Source organism: Mobula hypostoma, chromosome 4 (assembly GCF_963921235.1).
Source record: "Mobula hypostoma chromosome 4, sMobHyp1.1, whole genome shotgun sequence".
Classification (NCBI taxonomy): domain Eukaryota; kingdom Metazoa; phylum Chordata; class Chondrichthyes; order Myliobatiformes; family Myliobatidae; genus Mobula; species Mobula hypostoma.
In genome coordinates this window covers 181,402,727-181,424,828 of record NC_086100.1, presented here as the reverse complement: position 1 = coordinate 181,424,828, position 22,102 = coordinate 181,402,727, and the positions used below count along the sequence as shown (strand labels likewise).

The window sequence follows — 22,102 nt, the reverse complement described above, 5'->3', positions numbered from 1 at the left end:
GAAGGCAGAGGGTGGTGGTGGAGGGAGTACATTCAGATTGGAGGATTGTGATTAGTGGTGTCCCACAAGGATCTGTTCTGGGACGTCTACTTTTCATGATTTTTATTAACGACCTGGATGTTGGGGTAGAAGGGTGGGTTGGCAAGTTTGCAGATGACACAAAGGTTGGTGGTGTTGTAGATAGTGTAGAGGATTGTCAAAGATTGCAGAGAGACATTGATAGGATGCAGGAGTGGGCTGAGAGTTCAACCCGGAGAAGTGTGAGGTGGTACACTTTGGAAGGACAAACTCCAAGGCAGAGTACAAAGTAAATGGCAGGATACTTGGTAGTGTGGAGGAGCAGAGGGATCTCGGGGTACATGTTCACAGATCCCTGAAAGTTGCCTCACAGGTGGATAGGGTAGTTAAGAAAGCTTATGGGGTGTTAGCTTTCATAAGTAGAGGGATAGAGTTTAAGAGTCGCGATGTAATGATGCAGCTCTATAAAATTCTGGTTAGGCCACACTTGGAGTGCTGTGTCCAGTTCTGGTCACCTCACTATAGGAAGGATGTGGAAGCAATGGAAAGGTTACAGAGGAGATTTACCAAGATGCTCGCCTGGTTTAGAAATATGCATTATGATCAGAGATTAAGGGAGCTAGGGCTTTACTCTTTGGAGAGAAGGAGGATGAGAGGAGACATGACAGAGGTGTACAAGATAATAAGAGGAATAGATAGAGTGGATAGCCAGCACCTCTTCCCCAGGGCACCACTGCTCAATACAAGAGGACATGGCTTTAAGGTAAGGGGTGGGAAGTTCAAGGGGGATATTAGAGGAAGGTTTTTTACTCAGAGAGTGTTTGGTGTGTGGAATGCACTGCCTGAGTCAGTGGTGGAGGCAGATACACTAGTGAAGTTTAAGAGACTACTAGACAGGTATATGGAGGAATTTAAGGTGGAGGCTTATATGGGAGGCAGGGTTTCAGGGTCGGCATGACATTGTGGACCGAAGGGCCTGTACTGTGCTGTACTATTCTATGTTCTATGTTCTATAAAGTTAACAAATTATTTCTCATGCCGGGAAGTGAAACGAATTGGATAATTTGAAGAGTTGGATAATAAGCATGCTTTCTGCATGGTAAATTATTGTGGGCCCTCTGACCAAAGTTTCCAAAGGGTTACATCTATTTGCAATTTGGACATAGTTTAAAAAGGTGATTGGCAAACTGGCTGGATGCACAGTATTGCCATGAACTCTGTGTTTCGCTAACAATTGAAGGTAATTTTGTGGAGCAGGGTTGGTGATGCAATCATATTCCACCAATAACAGTTGTGATTTCTGCTGTATAAGCTTGAAGTATATCTAAAATTTTGATAATTTTTTTTAGTTCTCAGGGTGATCGAAATCTAAGCTTAATTGATAAATTTTTATTATTAAGCAGGCTGGACTGCTGTTGCAAACAAGATGAAAGACACAAAAGCGCAACAGCATGGTGGTGCAAAGCTGGGCCCTGGCCACTCTGGTCCGTGCTGCCCTCCCATGTTTGAGTGGTGGAATGACAACCTGGATTGCGTGTGTTGTACACTGCAGGGAGACTGTACCATCGATTGATGGACATTATCACTCCAGGTCATCGATTATACACGTTTTTTTGAGTGAATATGCTTCTTAGCTCTAAATTTTGAATTATGTTACTTGCTATTTTAAATGTTTTGCACCTTGGCACCAAAGAAACACACTGTCATTCAGCTGTACCAGTGTATGGTTTGAATGATAATTAAATTTTATTTGATTTGATTATAAAGATGTTACAGAAAAGATACATATATGCATTTAGTAAGAGTTTGTGGATAGTGAGTTTGTCCTGAGTGTCTTCATCTTAAATCTCTCCAGCCACAGAGAGATGTAGATGGAGTGGAATATAGGTACATAAACCATAACAAGGGAGAAATCCTAAATAGTTTGTTCTAGAGCAAAAACCAAATCAGAAAATACTGAAGATACCCAGCAAGGAAGGCCTCTTCTCTCGAAGAGAAACAGGGTTAAAGTTTCAGGTTGGAGACCCTTAGTCAGAACTAAAAAGGAGATAAAGGAAGCTGCAGCGATGGTGAGGGAGGGGATGTTTCTGGGTGAAACTAGGGTGACCATGATCATAATTTGTAAAGAGCGTTATCTGGTCAATGAGTGAATGGGAGCCCTTGATTTCAAATTACTTATGCTAGACCTTGATGTTGCAATATATGGATAGAATTAGTAGAAATAATGATTTTCAGAATATGTGGAATCCAATTGCAGAAAGAATGATCATCAACAGAAACTGATCCTAAGCAGCCTTCACAGCAGGTTAGTGGAAGGAATGGACTTAATGAAGTCTTATTAACTAGATGGACTGAAAGAATCTAAACTGATTGCCAAGGTGTAGGACTTCATAACCAACATGAAATAATATCAAATTGGGAACAGGAGTTTCCTATCCTTTTAATTCAGGTTCTGAAAGCCACTATATGTTTTTTTTTAATTGCAGGCTAATATCCTCAACAGACTCACAGGTGAAGTGTCGCCTCAAGCACTTGTTCCATTTGCAAGGATAAGATAAGTGCCAGAAGGGAGATCAGTGGGAAGAGATGAATGAACAAGGGATTCTCATAGGGAGCGATCCCTGCAGAAAGCAGAAACTGGTGGGGGGCGGGGAGGAGATGTGCTTGGCGGCGGGATCCCGTTGGAGATAGCGGAAGTTTCAGAGAATTATGTACAGTATGTGGAGGCTGGTAGGATGGTAGGTAAGGACAAGACTAACCCTATCTCTAGTGGGGTGGCAGCAGGATGGGTGTGAAATGGAAGAGATGCAGTTGAGGGCAGCATTGATAGTGGAGGAAAGGAAGCCCCTTTCTTTGAAGAAGGAGGACTTCCCCTTCATTCTGGAATAAAAAGACTCATCCTGAGAGCAGATACAATGGAGATGGAGGAAATGAGAGAAAGGGAAGGCATTTTTGCAAGTAACAGGGTGGGAAGAGGTATAGTCCAGGTAGCTTTGAGAGCCAGTGAGTTTATAATGGACATAAGTAGATAAACTGTCTTCAAAGACAGAGACAGAGAGATCAAGAAAGGGGAAGGAGGTGTCGGAAATGGACCAGGTAAATTTGAGGGCAGGGTGGAAGTTGCAGGCAAAGCTAATGAAGTTGAATGAGTTCAACATGGGTGCAGGAAGGAGCACCAATGCAGTCATCGATGATGAGTTGAAAAAGTTCGGGAGTGATTCCAGTGTTGGCTTGGAACATAAGACTGTTCCACATAGCCGACAAAAAGGCAAGCATAGCTGGGACCCACACAAATACCCATGGTTACACCCTTCATTTGAAGGAAGTGGGAAGAGCCAAAGCTTCCTGTATATTGGTGAGATCTGACGTAGATTGGGAGACTGCTTCGCACCTACACTGTCTGCCAGAAAACTGGGATCTCCCAGTGGCCACCCATTTTAATTCCACTTCCCATTCGCAATCCCACATGTCAGTCCATGGCCTCCTTTACTATCGCGATGAGACCACTCTCAGGCTGGAGGGAAAACATCCTATATTCCGTCTGGGTAGCCTCCAACCTGATGGCATGAACATGGATTTCTCAAACTTCTGGTAATGCCCCCATCCCCCCCTTCACCATTCCCCATTCCCTTTTCCCTTTCTCACTTTATCTCTTTACCTGCCCATCACCTCCCTCTGGTGCTCTTCCCCCTTTCCTTTCTTCCATGGCTTTCTGTCCTCTCCTATCAGATTCCCCCTTCTCCAGCCCTGTATCTCTTTCGACAATCAATTTCCCAGCTCTTTACTTCACCCCTTCGCTCCTTCCCAATTTCACCTATCACCTTGTGTTTCTTCCTCCCCTCCGCCACCTGACTCTAATTTCTCATCTTTTTTCTCCAGTCCTGATGAAGGGTCTCAGCCTGAAACATCAACTACACTCTGTTCCATAAATGCAAACTGGTCTGCTGAGTTCCCCCAGCATTGTGTTGTTTGGATTTCCAGCATCTGCAGATTTTCTCTTGTTTACATCCAAAGCACTGGAGAACAGCTGAATAGAACATCAGAACGTTACAAGATTTCAGGTAGGGGCACTGAAGTACTGAAGTCAAAAGCATTGAGAATTTCAAGTTTCTAGGAGTGATCATCATCATCATCCTTGTCCAATCATGATCAAGAAAGCTCATCAACAGCTCTACTACCTCAGAAAACTAAGGAAATTTTGCCTGTCTCCTTTAATCTTTGCCAATTTTTATCAATGCACTAAAGGATGCTTCTCAACTTGGTATGGTAACTTCTCTGCCGTGGCAACAAGAAACTGTAAAGAGTTGTGGGCACAGATCAGCACATCAAAGAAACCAGACCCTCACCCATGGGCACTGTCTAAACATCTTACTGCCTTAGTAAAACAGCCAGCATAATAAAAAATTCCACCCCATCCCCAGATATTCTTCCTTATTCTTCCTTCCTCGTGCTCACCCCAACCAGGCAGAGATACAAAAACCTGAAGGCACATACCACTAAGTTCAAGGACAGCTTCTATTCAATAAGACTATTGAATGGTCCCCAGTACAATAAGATGGACTCTTGACTTTGCTATTTACTTTGTAATGGTCCTTGGATCTTATTGCTCACTTACACCGCATTTTTTCTGCAACTGTAACACTTTATTCAGCATTATTTCATTGTGTTTTTTTACCTCAATATACTGTGTAATGAATCAATCTGTATGAAAGGTATGCAATTTTTCATTGCACCTTAGTACATATGACAGTAATAAATCAATTAACCAGATATCAATTTAGTGTACAAAGGTTTGGTTAATCTGGATGACAGTGACCACATTCAGGCATTGTATCTTAAGAAGAAAATCTCATATACAGGAACCTATTTAGATCATAAGAGTCATGTCAGCTCAGAGGACAGCAACCCCTTTAGAACCTGGGCCTCCGTACCTCCCTCTGCAAATGGATCCTTGACTTCCTAAATGGAAGACCACAAACTATGCAGGTTGGAAATAACAATCAACACTGGCGCACTTCAAGGATGTGTGCTTAGCCCATGGCTCCACTCTTTCTACACCCATGACAGTGTGGCTAGGCACAACTCGAATGCCACCTTTAAATCTGCTGACGATACTATTGTTAGCAGAACCTCAGATAGTGACGCGAGGGCGTTCAGGAGTGAGGTAAACCAGCTAGTTGAATGGTGTTACTGCTCCAAGATTGCTCTCAATGAATGTCAGAAAGACCAGAGAAATTATTGTGGACTTCAGAAAGACACAAACTAGTACTCATAGAGGGATCAGAAGTGGAGAGAGTGATCAATTTCAAATTCCTGGGTGTCAATATCTCTGAGGACCTAACTTGAACCCAACAAGTTGATGCAGCTACAAAGAAGGCAAATCAGTGACAATATTTCATTAGGAGTTTAAGGAGATTTTGTACGTCACCAAACCCACTCAAAAATTTCTACACATGTACCATGGAGAGCACTCTAACTGGCTGCATCACTGTCTGGTATGATGGGGGGGAGGTGTGGTGGGAGGGTCTACTGCACAGGATTGAAATAAGCTCCATCATGAGCAATAGCCTCTGTAGTATCTAAGACACCTTCACGGAGCGGTGCCTCAAAAAGGCAGCATCCAACCTTAAAGACCCCACCACCTAGGACATGTCCTCTTCTCATTGCTATCATCAGGAACAAAGTATAGAAGCCTAAAGGCACACACTCAACCATTCAAGAACAGCTTCTTCCCCTCTGCCATCCGATTTCTAAATGGACATTGAACCCAGGAACACTACCTCACTACTTTTTATTTCCTATTTTTGCACTACTTATTTAATTTAACTATTGACTATTAACTATTACAGTAAATATAATTCAGTTTTTTTCTCTCTATTATCATATACTGTATTATGCAGCAGATGCAAAGTTAACAAATTTCACGTCACATGGCAGTGATATTAAACCTGATTCTGATTCCATTCCACCTATTTCACTTATTCTCTTTCACAAGCACCCATCAAGTCTATTTCAGATACTTTTTTTTTCCATTAATCTATGATAAGCCATAATTTACCAGTCGCCAATTAACCTACCAGCATGAGGGAGAAAATCAGAGCAACTAGAAGAAATCCAAGCAACCACAGAGTAAATGTGCAAACTCTGCACAGACAGTTATGTTTATTATTTATTGTTGTGTTTCTTATGTTATGATTGCACTGCTCCTGGGAAACGCTGTTTCATTCTGCCCTGCAGAGCTGATGTACGGTTAGAATGACAATAAAGTTTTTTGAATCTTGAATCTTGAATCTGGGATTAGGGCCTGTGAAATTGCTACTATATGTTGCTCATGGAGGGAATTCAGGACATGTTTTCCCAAAAATATTAACTGTTCGCTGGAATATTGAAAATCCAAGGATAATTTAAGTTTTTAAGATAGTAATAACACTTGGAAGGTGAATAGAGGGAAGATTTTCCCATTGGTTGGGAAATTTAGAGCAGATAATAAAATTAGACCTAGACGTTTCAGGAAACACTTCTGCATTGAACAGTAGAAAGGGCTCAAATGGCTCAATATTCTTGTTCCAGTTAGCAAAAAACATTAAAGCATACTTATTCTAGTTATTACTGACAAAACAGAAGCTTCATTCAAGCAGTTTAATTATTCTACCAGGGACTTCTGCTGATGGAAGTTCTTTGGCTGGTTCAAGAATACAGATGAGACCCACACAATTCTTTTATCGAAAATTACTATTAAAGCTATTATTCTCAATAACAATAAAGAGAATACATGCATACTCTTGTTACATTAACCAGCAAGTTTTCCTATTGTGCTGCCATTGTTGAGACGGAGGATATGTTATTTTATAACACAGTGTCATAGGAAATAAAATTAATACTTCATTGGAAGTCCTTGTCATATTTTGGGGCTTTGGCATATTATACATCCAGGAAAACCAATATATCATGCCCCGTTGTGGATATATTTTAGCACAGTTACGGCAGCTTGAAGGAGCGGCGGTTAGTGCAGCTTCTAACTAAAACAACACAAATCAATACTGACTCTGGGAGCTTTCTGTATTGCGTTACCTCACTTACCCCATGACTATATTGTTTTCTAATGGGTGTACTATTTTCTTCCATCAGCCCAACAAATGGTAATTAGCTGCTGTAAGTTACCCCAAAAATGTAGTCAAGTGATACACAGAATCTAAGGAGAAGTTGTTGGACACATGGAGGAGAATAAAACTTCATGGAAATAATGATATTTGCTCTCTTAGCATTAGCATGCACCCATTGGGCTGAATGTTCTCCTTCTATGTTGTAGAAATCAAAGACAGAAGCACATAATCTGGAACATTGCTGTCAGAATTCTAAGTATTCAGGTTTGGTCATTATGACTGAAAATTCAAGCTGAGGTTCTACCCGCATAAATAAAGAAGATTCAATGATGATTGGAAGGCGAGCATCACCCTGCCATCTCCATTGCTTATCAAAAAGTTAAATTATTACTCACATTATTGCATCAACTAACACCATAAAAACTGATTTGGTCATTCATTCTTCTGCAGTATGTGAGACTTGGTTGTTTACAAAATAATAGATGCAATTATTCACATAGTAACAATGACTCTGTGCTTTATTTAATTTAAACAAATTCCACTCTAATTCAAATAACATGAATCAGAACAGTCACAGTCTCCTTTGCTTGTGATGGCCTCTACACTAACAATGGTATCACTCTGTTTTTTATAACTTGACCCAGCACTAGTTCTATGTAAGCTTCTGAAAAAAGGCAGAAAGATCATAGCAAAGTTCATGGGGGTAAGCAGGATTGAGTGTATATTCAGATCAGCTGTGATCTTATTGAATGGCTGAGGAAGCTGGCAAAGCCTATTTCTGCACCTGTTTAAATTTATATTTACATTTAAGGAAGATAATTGATGAAGCTTTAGAAATAATTAATTCTCAACTTAATCCAACCTATTGGAAAAAGAGAGGCTGAGTTTGGGTCATTTTATGCTGCATCAAAATCTTAGTTCCCCTCACTCCATAATAAATTGAGAATAAAATCAAACTTGGTGTAGATTTGATATAAACTTGGCCCATTCCCATCCAGTTCATAGCGAAGCTGTAGTTAGATTTAAACTGCTTACATCTCAGGTTTCTAGCCAGCATGGATCTCTGAGAAAGGACTGGAGACTGCTCAGTTGTGTGCCATTTTTTTTTAGATACAGTGTATATAAAGGGAGACAAAGCTAATCTGGTTAATTCAATCCCAATTGGTTTAATGTTTGTGATGGAAAAACTGTTTAAAGGTTGAAATAACTATTGTCTGGTTAAAGCATTGCCCAGCAAAATAAAAGTAAATAAAATGGTTGAATATATTCAGCAAGTGATTGATGACTAGAGAATTTAAGATAGAAAGTGAATTGTGAGTCCTAGCTTAGCATTGTCACAAAGTTAATTTACAGGTCGAGTCAGTAGTAAAGATGGCAAATGCAATCCTACCATTCATTTCAAGAAGATTAGAATACAAAAGCACAGCTGAGACTTCATAAAGCACAGGTCATACTGCATTTTGAATATTGTGAGCAATTTTGGGCCCCTTATCTAACGAAGGACATGCTGGCATAGGGTTTGGAAAAGGGTCACACAAGTGATTCTAAAAATGACAGGCTTAATATAAAGTCATGAGTTCGAGCCCCAGCCGAGGCAACGTGTTGTGTCCTTGAGCAAGGCACTTAATCACATGGTGCTCTGCGACGACACTAGTGCCAAGCTGTATGGGTCCAAATGCCCTTCCTTTGGACAACATCGATGTCGTGGAGCGGGGACTTGCAGCATGGACAACTGCTGGTCTTCCATACAATCTTGCCCAGGCCTGCGCCCTGGAGAGTGAAGACTTTCCAGGCGCAGATCCATGGTCTCGCAAGACTAACGGATGCCTTAATATAAGAGGAGTGTTTGATGTCTCTTAGGGCATACTCGGTAGAGTTCAGAAGAATGAAAGGGGATGGGGTAATCTCATTGAAACCTATCAGATACTGAAACCTGGATAGAATGGATGTAGAGAGTTTGTTTTTATTAGTAGGAGAGTCTAGGATCCAAAAGCACAATCTCAGAATCAAGGAACATCCCTATAATACTCTTCCACAGGTACTGGACTTGTAGTATCTTATATTGCCAATGTCCAACAGGGTCTTATGACCACAAGAAAAATGTTTAAGACACATAATTGTATCATTGGTTGGACCCAGTGAGGCTACTTTGTCCAACTGCTCCCAATCTACTGAAAGCAGATATTGATCGTTTGTTTATTGATTAGTAAGGGTGTTACGGTTAAGAGAGAAGGCAGGAGAATAGGGTTAAAAAGAATAAATTAGAAATGATGGGTCAAATGGCCTCACTGTGCTCTTTTATCTACCAGTATCCTATGGTATATTGAATCAGGCCTTGGACTGGAAATGAAATTAAAATTCATTTAGAAGACTGGGAGAAAAGGAGGAAAGAAGAGTTTTTCAGATATTTGGTCTATTGTCAATATTTTGAAATGACTACAAAAATAAATGCTGAAATCCAATGATGATAAAACACAAAAGGAATACATAATGTTGTAGAATATATAAGCTAAGTAATAATGATAAGCAACATACACAGAATGATGCAGGAATATTCAGGAATGGAAGGGAAGAGCGAAGATGCTAGAATAACAAGGTGGGAGAGGGGAAGGAGGATAGCTAGAAGGTAATAGGTGAAGCTAGATGTGTGAGAAAGATAAAGGGTTGGGAAAGAAGAAATCTGATCAGAGAGGAGAGTAGACCATCGGAGAAAGGGAAGGAGGTGAGGCACCCAGGGGAGGGATAGTGGGATGAGAAGAGGAAGACGCCAGTGTGGGGAAGAAAAGAAGATCATAAGACCATAAAACATAGGAGCAGAATTAGGCCATCTGGCCCATTGAGTCTGCTTCATCATTCAATCATGACTGATCCTTTTTTTCACTCCTCCTCAACCCCAGCTCAGGCCTTCTCCCTGTATTCTTTGATACTATGTCCAGTCAAGAACCTATCAATCTCTACCTTAAGTACACCCAACAACCTAGCCTCCACAGCTGCATGTAGCAACAAATTCCACAAATTCACCACCCTTTTGCTAAAGAAATTTCTCTGCATCCTTGTTTTGATAGGGTGCCCCTTTGTCCTGGAGGGGGAGAGAAATACACTTTTAATCAGAAGGAGAAATCAATATTCATGCCATCAGATGGGAGGCTACCAAGAGGGAATATAAACCTGAGGGCGACTTCATCCATAGATTGACATATTAAAATGGGAATGGGAATTAAAATGTTTGGCCACCGGGAAGGTTTTGCTTTTGGCGGATGGAGCGGAGAAGCTTGACGTAACGGTTCTCCCTAATTTATGACAGATCTCACCAATATAGAGGACGCTGAATTGGGAGCACCGGATACAACAGATGACCCCAGTCTTCCCTCACCTGGAAGGACTGTTTGGGGCCCTCAATGGAGGTGAGGGGGGGAGGTGAATGGCTGGTGAAGCAATTTGGCCACTTGCTGGGTTATACGCCAGGTGGGAGACTATTGGGGAGAGACGAATACACAAGGGAATCATGGAGGAAGTGATCCCTGTGGAAAGTGGAGAGTGGAGAGTGGTGGAGATAAAGATGTGTTTGGTAATGGGATCCCTTTGTAGTAGGTGGAAGTTACGAAGAATGATACGTTGGATGTAGCAGCTCATGGGGTGGTAGGAAAGGATAAGGCGAATTCTATCACTGTTAAGGCGAATGGAATAAGGGGTGAGTGTAAATGTCAAGGAAAATGGAGGAGATGTGTGTTAGAGCAGCATCAGTGGAGGAGGAAGGGAACCCTGTTCTTTGTAGAAAGAAGACATCTCTGATGTCCTACAAAGGGATACCTCATACTGGGAACAGATCTGGTGGACATGAAGGAACTGAGAAAAAGCAAATATCTTTTTCACAGGAGATAGGGTGTGAGGAGGTATAGTCAAAATAGCTGTGGGAATCAGTAGGTTCATAACATTTGTTGGTCAGTAGTTTGTCTCCAGAGATGGAGACAGAGAGATAAGAAAGGGAAAACTTCAGCAAGCTAGACAAAATTCATAACAGTTTGACCAGAACACTTGGTAAACGGGAGTTTGCTGAACTTCACATTAAAAAGACATGTTTTTGTAGAAGTTTTTTTCTGCTATATGAGATTGATATTTTAGTGTAGATTAGTGCAAAGTTAGAACAGCCTTGACCACTGACTGAGTTGATGCATGATGCAAGGAGATTAGTGTGCAAACTTAAAGCACACGGTATTGGGGGTAAGGTATTGGTGTGGGTGGAGAATTGGTTAGCAGACAGGAAGCAAAGAGTGGGAATAAACGGGACCTTTTCAGAATGGCAGGCGGTGACTAGTGGGGTACCGCAAGGCTCAGTGCTGGGACCCCAGTTGTTTACAATATATATTAATGACTTGGATGAGGGAATTAAATGCAGCATCTCCAAGTTTGCGGATGACACGAAGCTGGGTGGCAGTGTTAGCAGTGAGGAGGATGCTAAGAGGATGCAGGGTGACTTGGATAGGTTGGGTGAGTGGGCAAATTCATGGCAGATGCAATTTAATGTGGATAAATGTGAAGTTATCCACTTTGGTGGCAAAAATAGGAAAACAGATTATTATCTGAATGGTGGCCGATTAGGAAAAGGGGAGGGGCAACGAGACCTGGGTGTCATTATACACCAGTCATTGAAAGTGGGCATGCAGGTACAGCAGGCGGTGAAAAAGGCGAATGGTATGCTGGCATTTATAGCGAGAGGATTCGAGTACAGGAGCAGGGAGGTACTACTGCAGTTGTACAAGGCCTTGGTGAGACCACACCTGGAGTATTGTGTGCAGTTTTGGTCCCCTAATCTGAGGAAAGACATCTTTGCCATAGAGGGAGTACAAAGAAGGTTCACCAGATTGATTCCTGGGATGGCAGGACTTTCATATGAAGAAAGACTGGATGAACTGGGCTTGTACTCGTTGGAATTTAGAAGATTGAGGGGGGATCTGATTGAAACTTATAAGATCCTAAAGGGATTGGACAGGCTAGATGTAGGAAGATTGTTCCTGATGTTGGGGAAGTCCAGAACGAGGGGCCACAGTTTGAGGATAGAGGGGAAGCCTTTTAGGACCGAGATTAGGAAAAACTTCTTCACACAGAGAGTGGTGAATCTGTGGAATTCTCTGCCACAGGAAACTGTTGAGGCCAGTTCACTGGCTATATTTAAGAGGGAGTTAGATATGGCCCTTGTGGCTACGGGGGTCAGGGGGTATGGAGGGAAGGCTGGGGCGGGGTTCTGAGTTGGATGATCAGCCATGATCATAATAAATGGCGGTGCAGGCTCGAAGGGCCGAATGGCCTACTCCTGCACCTATTTTCTATGTTTCTATGTTTCTATGATTCTATGAAATAGATTGCTAATGTACATGTTGCATAAATTCTAACATTACAGCAGACTTTTTACACAGAACATGAGCATGAACCAGATTCTGTCTAACCTAAAATACTGTGACTATATCTGTGGTTTTTCACAAAACAGTATATCATCACATCGCAACCTTCAGATAAACTGGAAGTACAAAGGGTTATGTTACTAACTTCTAGAAATCTAGAAAAACCTGACGAGCATACTGATATACGTTCTTGATATATTCACCTTAAATACAAAAATGATACCTTAACTGGTGCCACAATTGCTGTTTAATTTTATGTAAACACAAAATGTTATAAAATATTAAAATACTTTCTTCCTGAACCAAGCTACAAAATTCATTTCCATTGAATGGATTTAAGGCATAACTTCACCAAAATTATATGGCAGTAGTTCATCTTGTCTACCTAACTATCTTTTCACCATTATAGGTCTGAAACCAATAAGTGAAAATATGAATGGAGAAAAGAACAGATTCCGACAATGGAATACAAATTGGAGAGATTCCTTGAGCAAACAGAGGGTATCTGAAAGCTCTATCAAGCAGGAATAGCCTGAAACACTGCTTTTAACTCAGGGTGAGTGCAGGACCACAAAGTGAAGCCAAAAGCACTATGACTGACATCCCTTGAACTCATCAATTATCTAAAGGTGATAGGCTGTCAGGTACCCAAGCTAATGGTCTCTACTAGTGATGTAAGTGGATCCTGTTTGTGAGGGGGTGGTTGGCTAGGGCAAGGATCACTGCTATCACAGTGAGATGGAGCTGGGGGTGGAAACAAGTACCTAGATAATTAACTGATGCCTTGACCCACTTAGGCTTTTGCCCAGAGTGCCAGAATTGTTGAATGCCACTGCCACCACATACTAAACTGATGCTATGGAGGTAAATTAGCACTAAAGTTTCGGTTGTGCCCTGAGAACTCAACATCAGAATCAGTTGTGGTTTAAAACATGTCCATAACTTTGATACATAGTCCATATTGTGTACAATTCTGGTCACCGAATTATAGGAAAGATGACAACAAAATAGAGAGAGTATAGAGAAGATTTACTAGAATGTTACCTGGGTTTCATTACCGAAGTTACAGAGAAAGGTTGAACAAGTTGGGTCTTTATTCTTTGGAGTGTAGAAGGTTGAGGGGGGATTTGATAGAGGAATTTAAAATTATGAGGGGGATAGATAGAGTTGACATGGATAGGCTTTTTCCATTGAGAGTAGGGGAGATTCAAACAAGAAGACATAAGTTGAGAGTGAAAGGGCAAAAGCTTAGGGGTAACATGAGGGGGAACTTCTTTACTCAGAGAGTGGTAGCTGTGTGGAATGAGCTTCCAACAGAAGTGGTTGAGGTAGGTTCGATATTGTCATTTAAAGTTAAATTGGATAGCTATATGGACAGGAAAGGAATGGAGGGTTATGGGCTGAGTGCAGGTCAGTGGGACTAGGTGAGAGTAAGCGTTTGGCACAGACTAGAAGGGCCAAGATGGCCTGTTTCCGTGCTATAATTGTTATATGGTTATATGTGCACCATATAAAGAGGAAGGAGAAGATGGCAGCACAACGCAGTGTGCGCGGCCGCTCCGAAATGATATCGTATTTGTAAGTAGGTACCGTGAACAATCCTGATTTGATGGAGACAGACGTGAGAAGCACGGAGGAACATCTGGAGAAACGTCTGAAGTGCCTGCTTCACTTCTGTTGCTACTGTGCGATTGAGAATCTCCGGAGGGGAAGGCCCCAAATCCTCGGCTTTGCCTATTGCCTGTTTTCAGGGCTGGGGTCGAAGCGCTCGGGAGAGGTGGTGCTCGGTGTCGGAGGGCTGGTTGGAGGCTCGGAGTTTTCGGACGGACTCAAGAGTCGGCTGTGATCGGGTGCTTCCAGGGTGCTGCATTGGCAAGTTTCTGGTGCTGGAAGTTCATGGCAGGAAGAGTTTTCTTCCTTCAACCATCTGCGTGAGATGATCAAACTTTCAAGAGACTTTGAGACTTTTTTTTTACTGTGCCCATGGTCTGTTCTTTATCAAATTACGGTATTGCTTCGCACTGTTGTAACTATATGTTATAATCATGAGGGTTTTGTCAGTTTATTTAGTCTTGGTTTGTCTTGTGTTTCTGTGATATCATTCTGGAGGAACATTGTATCATTTCTTAATGCATGCATTACTAAATGACAATAAAAGAGGACTGCGTGTCCTCATAATCTAATAATTTATAGCCATGTTGACTATGTTCCAAACTCCCAAGAGGAGGAAGAGGAATTTAAATCTGGGGATTTATGATGAATCTCTGGATTAAGAGTCTGTAAGTAAACTTAATTTCTGTGTTCATTGTGATGATACCAGGTACCACTGGTATTGAATATAACATTCTAAATGGGGGAAAGGTTATAGCAATTGCAACAGATGAACTTACAAAAGTTGATTGGAAGAAGCAGTTTGCAGGTAAAGGGATATTTGGCAAATGTGAACTTAAACATGAGATAGCAGGAGTTCAGGGCCAGTAAGTACCTTTTAAAGTGAAGGGCAATGCTGACAGGATTAGGGAACTTTGGATGACAAGAGGTATTGAGAGTCTTATCAAGAAAAATAAGACAATACAAGTATATGTCAGTTAGAGGCAGTTGGGATCAAGTGAGAGCCTTAAAGAACATAAAGGAAGTAAGGATACATTTAAGAAGGAAGATGGGGGTGGGGGAGGACATGAGAAATCCCTGGCAGATTAGGTAAAGGAGAATCCTGAATGATTCTGTAAATACAGTATATTAAATGGAGTAGGGTAACCAGGAAGAGAATAGGTCCTCTTAAGGATCACTATGATAATTAATGTGTGAGCTATTGGAAATGATTGTGGTTTTAAACAAATACTTCACATCTGTATTTATCAACGAGCATAGAAGTAAGTATGTTTAGAGGAGGGATCAGTCAAATCTTGGAGGATATCAATATTACTGAGGGTAGCAGACAACAACAGAATCAACAAACTCATTCGTAAGGATAGTGATGTTGTGGGGATGGAACTGGACTCTCTGAAAAGAGGATGCTGTCCAAGTTGCATGCCATCTTGGACAATGTCTCCCATCCACTACATAATGTACTGGTTGGGCACAGGAGTACATTCAACCAGAGGCTCATTCCACCGAGATGCAACACAGAGCGTCATAGGAAGTCATTCCTGCCTGTGGCCATCAAACTCTACAACTCCTCCCTAGGAGGGTCAGACACCCTGAACCAATAGGCTGGTCCTGGACTTATTCCCTGGCATAATTTACATATTACTATTTAACTATTTATGGTTTTATTACTATTTAATTATTTATGGTGCAACTGTAACGAAAACCAATTTCCCCCGGGATCAATGAAGTATGACTATGACTATGACTACAACTATTACAAAGGAGGAGGTGCTGGAGATCGTGAAACTCATAAAGGTGAATAACATCTCAGGATCTGACCAGGTGTATCCTCAGATGTTATGGGAAGCAAGCAAGCAATTTCTGAGGCAAAGAGTTTTGAATCTTTGCTAGATATCATGAGACAGGGGGACAGCTAATGTTGTGCCTTAGGAAGATAAACTGGGGAACTGCAGACTGCTGTCTTACACTAATGATGCAAAAGTTATCTGAGGGGATTTTAAGGAATATATTTTTTACCCAGAGTAACTGGCATCTAGCCAGAGGTGGTGGTGCAGGTAGAATAGCAAGAGGCACCTGGGCAGAAACTTGAATAAGAGAGGCATAGAAGGATATGGGATGAATGTAGGCAAGTGGCAAGTGGTGTAATTGGGCATGATGGTCAACACAGATCAAAGGAGTTGTTGATACATTGGACAATTCCATGGCACTTGAATTATTGTCATTAAGAAAAATTGTGTTTTGGGATAAATAACACTTTCATAGTTGTTGCATTTTGTCGAAGATAGCTGGTGAATACACAACTTGATTTTATGTAGCAAACACAGAAAATGCTAGAAATACTCAGCAGGTCAAGCAGAATTGGTGGATAAAGAATCCTGGTTAATGTTTCATGGTGAGAACCCTAAATATTTTGACTTACTTCATATTCTAGATGGCGGAAGCTCTTTAAAAATGTTGTAGTATAGAAAGGTGCCTTAGCTAGTTATGAACACTGCAGGACATTGGCCAAGGTTTTAGTTTTAAGTAATCAGTATCTTCACAGCTGGGTTGAATCTTGATTGCCAGTGCTGTCTGTGCGAAGTTTGCAAGTCCTTCCTGTAAGCACATAGATTTCCTCCACTTTCTCCAATTCTAAAACTGCAGGACTAACTGGCCTCTGTAGAAATTGTCCCTAGTATGTAGGTGCATGGTAGAATAGGGAGAGGGGTGGAGTTTCTGGGAATGAGATGAAAATTGAAAAAAAAATCTCATTGGGATTGGTGTACATGGGTGCTCAAGATTTGGCAGACCAGAGTTTGACTGACCGTATGGGCAAACTGTTGGAAACGCTCAACTCCCTCAACACATTTTGTTTGATTTCAGATTTTCAACATCTTCAGTATTTTTGTTTTGTTTAAGTTGAGAGGTGGGGGTAATTAAAGGCAAAACTCCACTACTGCCCTTTGCTTGTCTGTTTAATGCCACTGATTATTTTACAGCAACGTGAAGGGCATTCAGAGGAAGGGTACAGATTTTATGCTCAGTTCTTTGGAGTGTAACTTCAGCCTCAGAGAAGTGAGTGTAACCAAATCCCTGGATGACATCTTGAGAGCAGAAGAATGTATCTTGGTTGTGCGTGCATTCCCATCCAGAAAAGAGGAAAAGGAGCAGAAATATCATTGTTTTCCAAATATACTAAGGTGAAATAGCAACAGTATAAAAGCATAAGAAGACAAATGCTTTATTTAAAATATGGTAAAACTCCTCTTTCTTATTGTCTTTGATAACATTTAAGGTGAAACTGGTATATGTCAACACCACAGAGAAATGACTGGATGCGATCTGTTTCCAAACTCATGGTTTCTTACCTGAGGAACCACTATAGATAATCGATGGAGATGTCTTCAGAAGTGAATAACCATTTAGGGCAGACAACGGAAAACCGACAATGCCCCTTGAAGGAACATGAAGACGTGTTTGTTTGTGCTGCGAGATTTCATTGTTTCTTGGTTCAGCATTATGCACCTGTTTCACTCTGCCATTAACTAAATTGTAGTTGTTTATGCCAATGACATGCACGGCAGTGACCGTCCATAATTGAGGTGGCATTAGAAAATATAGTGAGTCAAAGCAGCTACTGCTTTGACTCGTTCCAAGTGTATTAGAAAAGGTCCTCGTGTATACTGACAGGCATCTTTTATGATCCTTGCATGACCGAGGATCCGCAATTATCAGCTTCTCTTACAGCACTTATTTGAATAGACTGTTTGAATTGTACGAGGAAAATATTTTATCATCAAGGTTAGTGACCTATTGGATATTTCCCCCGTGTGGTACACTGCTGCCGCAAGAACTGACCACTTCCATCGCTCTCACCATTCGACTGTACGGAGCACGATGAGACAGGAAACCACGGGGAGCTGGGCCTATCATTTACAGGGTAATCAGTATCCTGCCTTCAGGGGTTAATTCGGTTTTTAAATTACGAAATCAGTCTTGACCGAGTAAAATTTAAAAAAAAACTCAGCCAGGAATTGGTAAATGATTTGCACCATGTACAGTGCGAGTTACAGCTGCACTGCACTTTGCATAAGCTCCTTACTTTTACAGAATGTTACATTCATTAAGTCCGAACCAAACACAACCCACAACAATCCGGCGGGGGGATCTTTTCCCTCTTGCAGGAAGCAATGTCTCGCTCCGCCGGATTCTCTCTGCTACTCTAAGTGCACAGGAGTGCACTTACATTGGTCAATGTGTACGAAAGATATAATGCTCTCTGTATGGTTGCAGGGAAAATACTATCCGTTTCTGCTCCATTAAAACGCTGCTTTATGCCCACCCCTTTCAATCTGACCATGTTTGACATACCACTGGGAAGTCTGAACGATCATGAGTGGCTTACGACACTCTGTCAACACTCAGCACGTCTGCCCGCTCTCGCAGTGCAGTACTCTGTTAAAGGGAGGCGAGCCTTGCTCCGCGATCCATCTTGCTCTGAGCATCACCTAACAAGCAAAGTGTACCGGCGGCGGCGGCGGCAGCAGCAGCTGCTGCTGCTCGGTGCCTGGATAAGCGGATGCAATCCGTACTGGCTTGTCTGCGTTGATTAAGGGTCACACTGGTCAGTGGTCATTTCAAGTCATGGGATGGTAATTCAGACTGACGGATCCGGACGAACTGCTAACGGGAAAAGAAAGAGTTTTGGGCAACGGGATCACATGCGGCCGGGAGGGAGGTCGAGAGGCAGTAAAAGGCAGCAGCTGTATAAAAAGCCTGGGAACTTAAAGATTGCACAAGTCGGCTGGAGCTCCGAGTTGGAGAGATCTCGTCTGCTTCGGCTCTTTCGCAGCGAGACACAGACCGAGGTATTATGAGCCAGAGAGCAAGCGAGAAAACACTGGATTCGCACTAGGGTTTTTTTTAATTGCACTGCCTACAACATAACTAGAGTGGACAAAATAATACCGAGTGGCTGAATGGAGCCTGTCACCGTGTGGAATAGGATGGGTAAGATTATTTTCGTTTGCATCCTTTCACTAAGCAATCGCCTTGCAGCCTCTACGATGAAAAAGATCAATTGATACTTAGATATCTTTTTTTCTTCTTTTCTTTCAAACTTCTTCAAACTCAACACTGGATGTCTTTGAGGCAGGAGATCCTCCTGTTCGTGTCAGGAAAAAAAAACAACCCAAGGCACTTGGTTCAAAGCTGCAAAATCAAAAATGATGTAAAAACTTTGGCGATTAGGAAGACATCGTCAGCTTAAAGGAGAATCAGGAAAGCCCGGCGAGCGACTGGAGGTACAATCCTTGCTCATGGATTTCCTTCTTGTGGGTCTCAGTCTGCACTGGCTCCTGAAAAAGCCTTCAGCGTCGGTTGTGTGTGTCCTCGGCGCGTTGTTGGAAATGTTGCCCGCCGCTGACAGCCTGTGCGCTCAGCAGTGCCGCTGCGACGGGAAGCTGGTGTATTGCGAGTCGCAGAGCCTGAGCGAAATGCCGCGCAACCTGTCGGGGGTGCAGGGTCTGTCGCTCCGCTACAACAGCCTGTCCGAGCTGCACGACGACCAGTTCGCCGGCTTGCTGCAGCTTACCTGGCTCTACCTCGACCACAATCACATCTACTCGGTGGAAGCGAATGCCTTCCGGGGGCTGCGCCGGCTCAAGGAGTTGGTGCTCAGCTCCAACAAGATCACCCAGCTGCCCAACGCCACTTTCAGGCCCATGCCAAACCTTCGGCACGTGCAGCTGTCCTACAACAATCTGCAGGCTCTGGAGCCCGACCTCTTCCATGGGCTGCGCAAGCTGCAGACGCTGCACCTAAGGTCGAATGCACTGAAGTTCATACCGGTCCGGATCTTCCAGGACTGTCGCAGCCTGGAGTTTCTGGACGTCGGATATAATCAGCTGCAAAGCCTAGCGCGGAACGCGTTCGCGGGCTTGTTGAAACTAACTGAACTCCACTTGGAGCACAATGATTTGGTAAAAGTAAACTTTGCTCACTTCCCACGGCTGCTCTCTCTGAGAACCCTCTACATGCAGTGGAACAAAGTCAGCTTTGTGGTGAATTCTTTAGACTGGACTTGGAACCATCTAGAAAAACTAGACCTCTCTGGGAATGAGATTGCATTTATTGAGTCTTATGCCTTTGAAGTTGTGCCTAACCTCAAAATACTTCAGTTGGATTCAAACCGTCTCACAACCATTGAGCAGCCAATTCTGGACTCTTGGAAATCTCTAACTAGCATCAGCCTTTCTGGGAACAGCTGGGAATGCAATCGGAATATATGTGCTTTGGCCACCTGGCTAAGCAATTTTAAGGGACACCACGAAGGGAGTCTATTGTGTGCCAGCCCTGTCCACACCCAGGGCGAAGAGGTACTAGACGCCGTGCATGGTTTTCACATATGTGACGACCCGGTGACAAGCACGGCGACAGTATCAGGCAGCACCAGCGTGGCGGAGACAGACCAAGATATGACAGCAATCAGAGATGCCTCCAGCATGTATGTCACGCAGGATACAACGGGAGTAAGAACGACTGAATTAATCAGTGTCACCGGTGTGCTTTCTCACGATCAACAGGAAAACACTATTCATGTTCACAAAGTAATCACGGGCACTATGGCGCTGCTCTTCTCCTTTCTGATAGTGGTGCTGGTGCTCTACGTGTCGTGGAAGTGCTTTCCTGCTGGCCTGAGGCATTTGAGGCAGTGCTTCGTGACACAGCGCCGCAAGCAGAAACAGCAACAAACTATGCATCAGATGGCTGCCATGTCCACACAGGAATACTACGTGGACTACAAACCCAATCACATTGAGGGGGCTCTGGTGATCATCAATGATTACGGATCGTGTTCTTGTCACCAACAGCCAGCCAGGGAATGTGAAGTGTGATTTTGTTCTCCCATCCCCCAACTGGAGGTACAACACACTGCTTGAGGACATACTGCAGCCGGTGACTGCACGTATTACAATACTGAGTCTGAATGAATTACACTGTACTGATTCCACGAAACACTGCACCGGTCTCTTTCAGAATTCCAAACAATATTTAAGCTTCAACGCGTCTTTAAAATCTTTCAAACATCCTCTGTTCAACTGTCATTTCAAATTTGTAAAGGATAAAAAAAAATGTATATGTAACTTCCCACCAGTCTCTTATGATATTAAGTCCACCTGTAAGGTCTGGGAATAAGAGGGAGTACTCGGCTCGTCAATGATGTAAGTTAATCAATTTTGTAAACTATCCTGATTTAAATAAATATTTTAAAAAATGTTTTTGCAGCATCGGAGTCGAGATTAATAGCAATATGCGGCAACATGCGAGGAAAAAGATCTTTCCATTGGTGATTTATTTTCTCATTCAGTTCATTGAAACAATCAACCCCTTTCTTTCAGTACGTGAAACAAAGCCCCGCATTTCGTGCGGGGCGAGCGCAGTACGGCAAATCCTACAACACTCTAACCATAACTGTGCGGGGTTAATAATTAACAGCGCAGGGGGATTATGATGGGGTACAGGTCCTTATATCGAGGACTGTGTCATTTGAAACTCCGCTGCTTACGGCCAAGGCAGAGCAGAAGGCAGAAAGCAGTAATGATGCCTTGCTGCAGTTTCCAGCTCGCTTCTACTAACAGTTCAGGGAATTCAAAACGCCGAGTCTCTAGACAGCAACAGAAGGGATAGAATAAATAAATAGTCTAACATAAGTAGGAAAAAAGGAAGTGATGGTATGAAATGTGAAAGTATTTTGTATCTTGGGTTGGGAGATCATTGCAATTATAAATCAGCAGGATTTCAGTAAGTACACAAGTATTAACTACGCGGCTGCTGTTACTTTATTGAAGACAAAATATTCTATACTAATTTCAATTAGATATACTATAAAATATATTTCTCTCCATTTTATTTTCACATAATTATAATAAAAATTGTATTTCGACCCTTCAACAAAATTCTTGAAATCAAATCCGATATTTAAAAACTTTT

The 22,102-nt window shown here is 42.3% G+C and overlaps 2 protein-coding genes across 4 annotated transcripts in view; one reads left to right on the top strand and one right to left on the bottom strand.

Moving 5' to 3' along the window:
• ctnna2 (catenin (cadherin-associated protein), alpha 2) overlaps positions 1–22,102 on the bottom strand; it is a 1,317,235-nt gene that overhangs the window by 849,375 nt on the left and 445,758 nt on the right. The gene's annotated exons all lie outside the window — the stretch shown is intronic.
• lrrtm1 (leucine rich repeat transmembrane neuronal 1) lies at positions 18,527–21,417 on the top strand. 2 transcript variants are annotated; one of them, XM_063047111.1, is made up of 2 exons: positions 18,527–19,120; positions 19,266–21,417. In XM_063047111.1, the coding sequence occupies exon 2, from the start codon at positions 19,429–19,431 to the stop codon at positions 21,004–21,006; it is 1,578 nt and encodes a 525-aa protein (XP_062903181.1). In that variant the 5' UTR covers positions 18,527–19,120; positions 19,266–19,428; the 3' UTR covers positions 21,007–21,417. The 2 variants fall into 2 exon arrangements, with proteins under 2 accessions (XP_062903181.1, XP_062903180.1); XM_063047110.1 differs by having other exon boundaries at positions 19,262–21,417.

Excerpts from the sequence above, each read along its gene's own strand:
- lrrtm1 (XM_063047111.1), top strand. The coding sequence starts at position 19,429 with ATGGATTTCCTTCTTGTGGGTCTCAGTCTGCACTGGCTCCTGAAAAAG.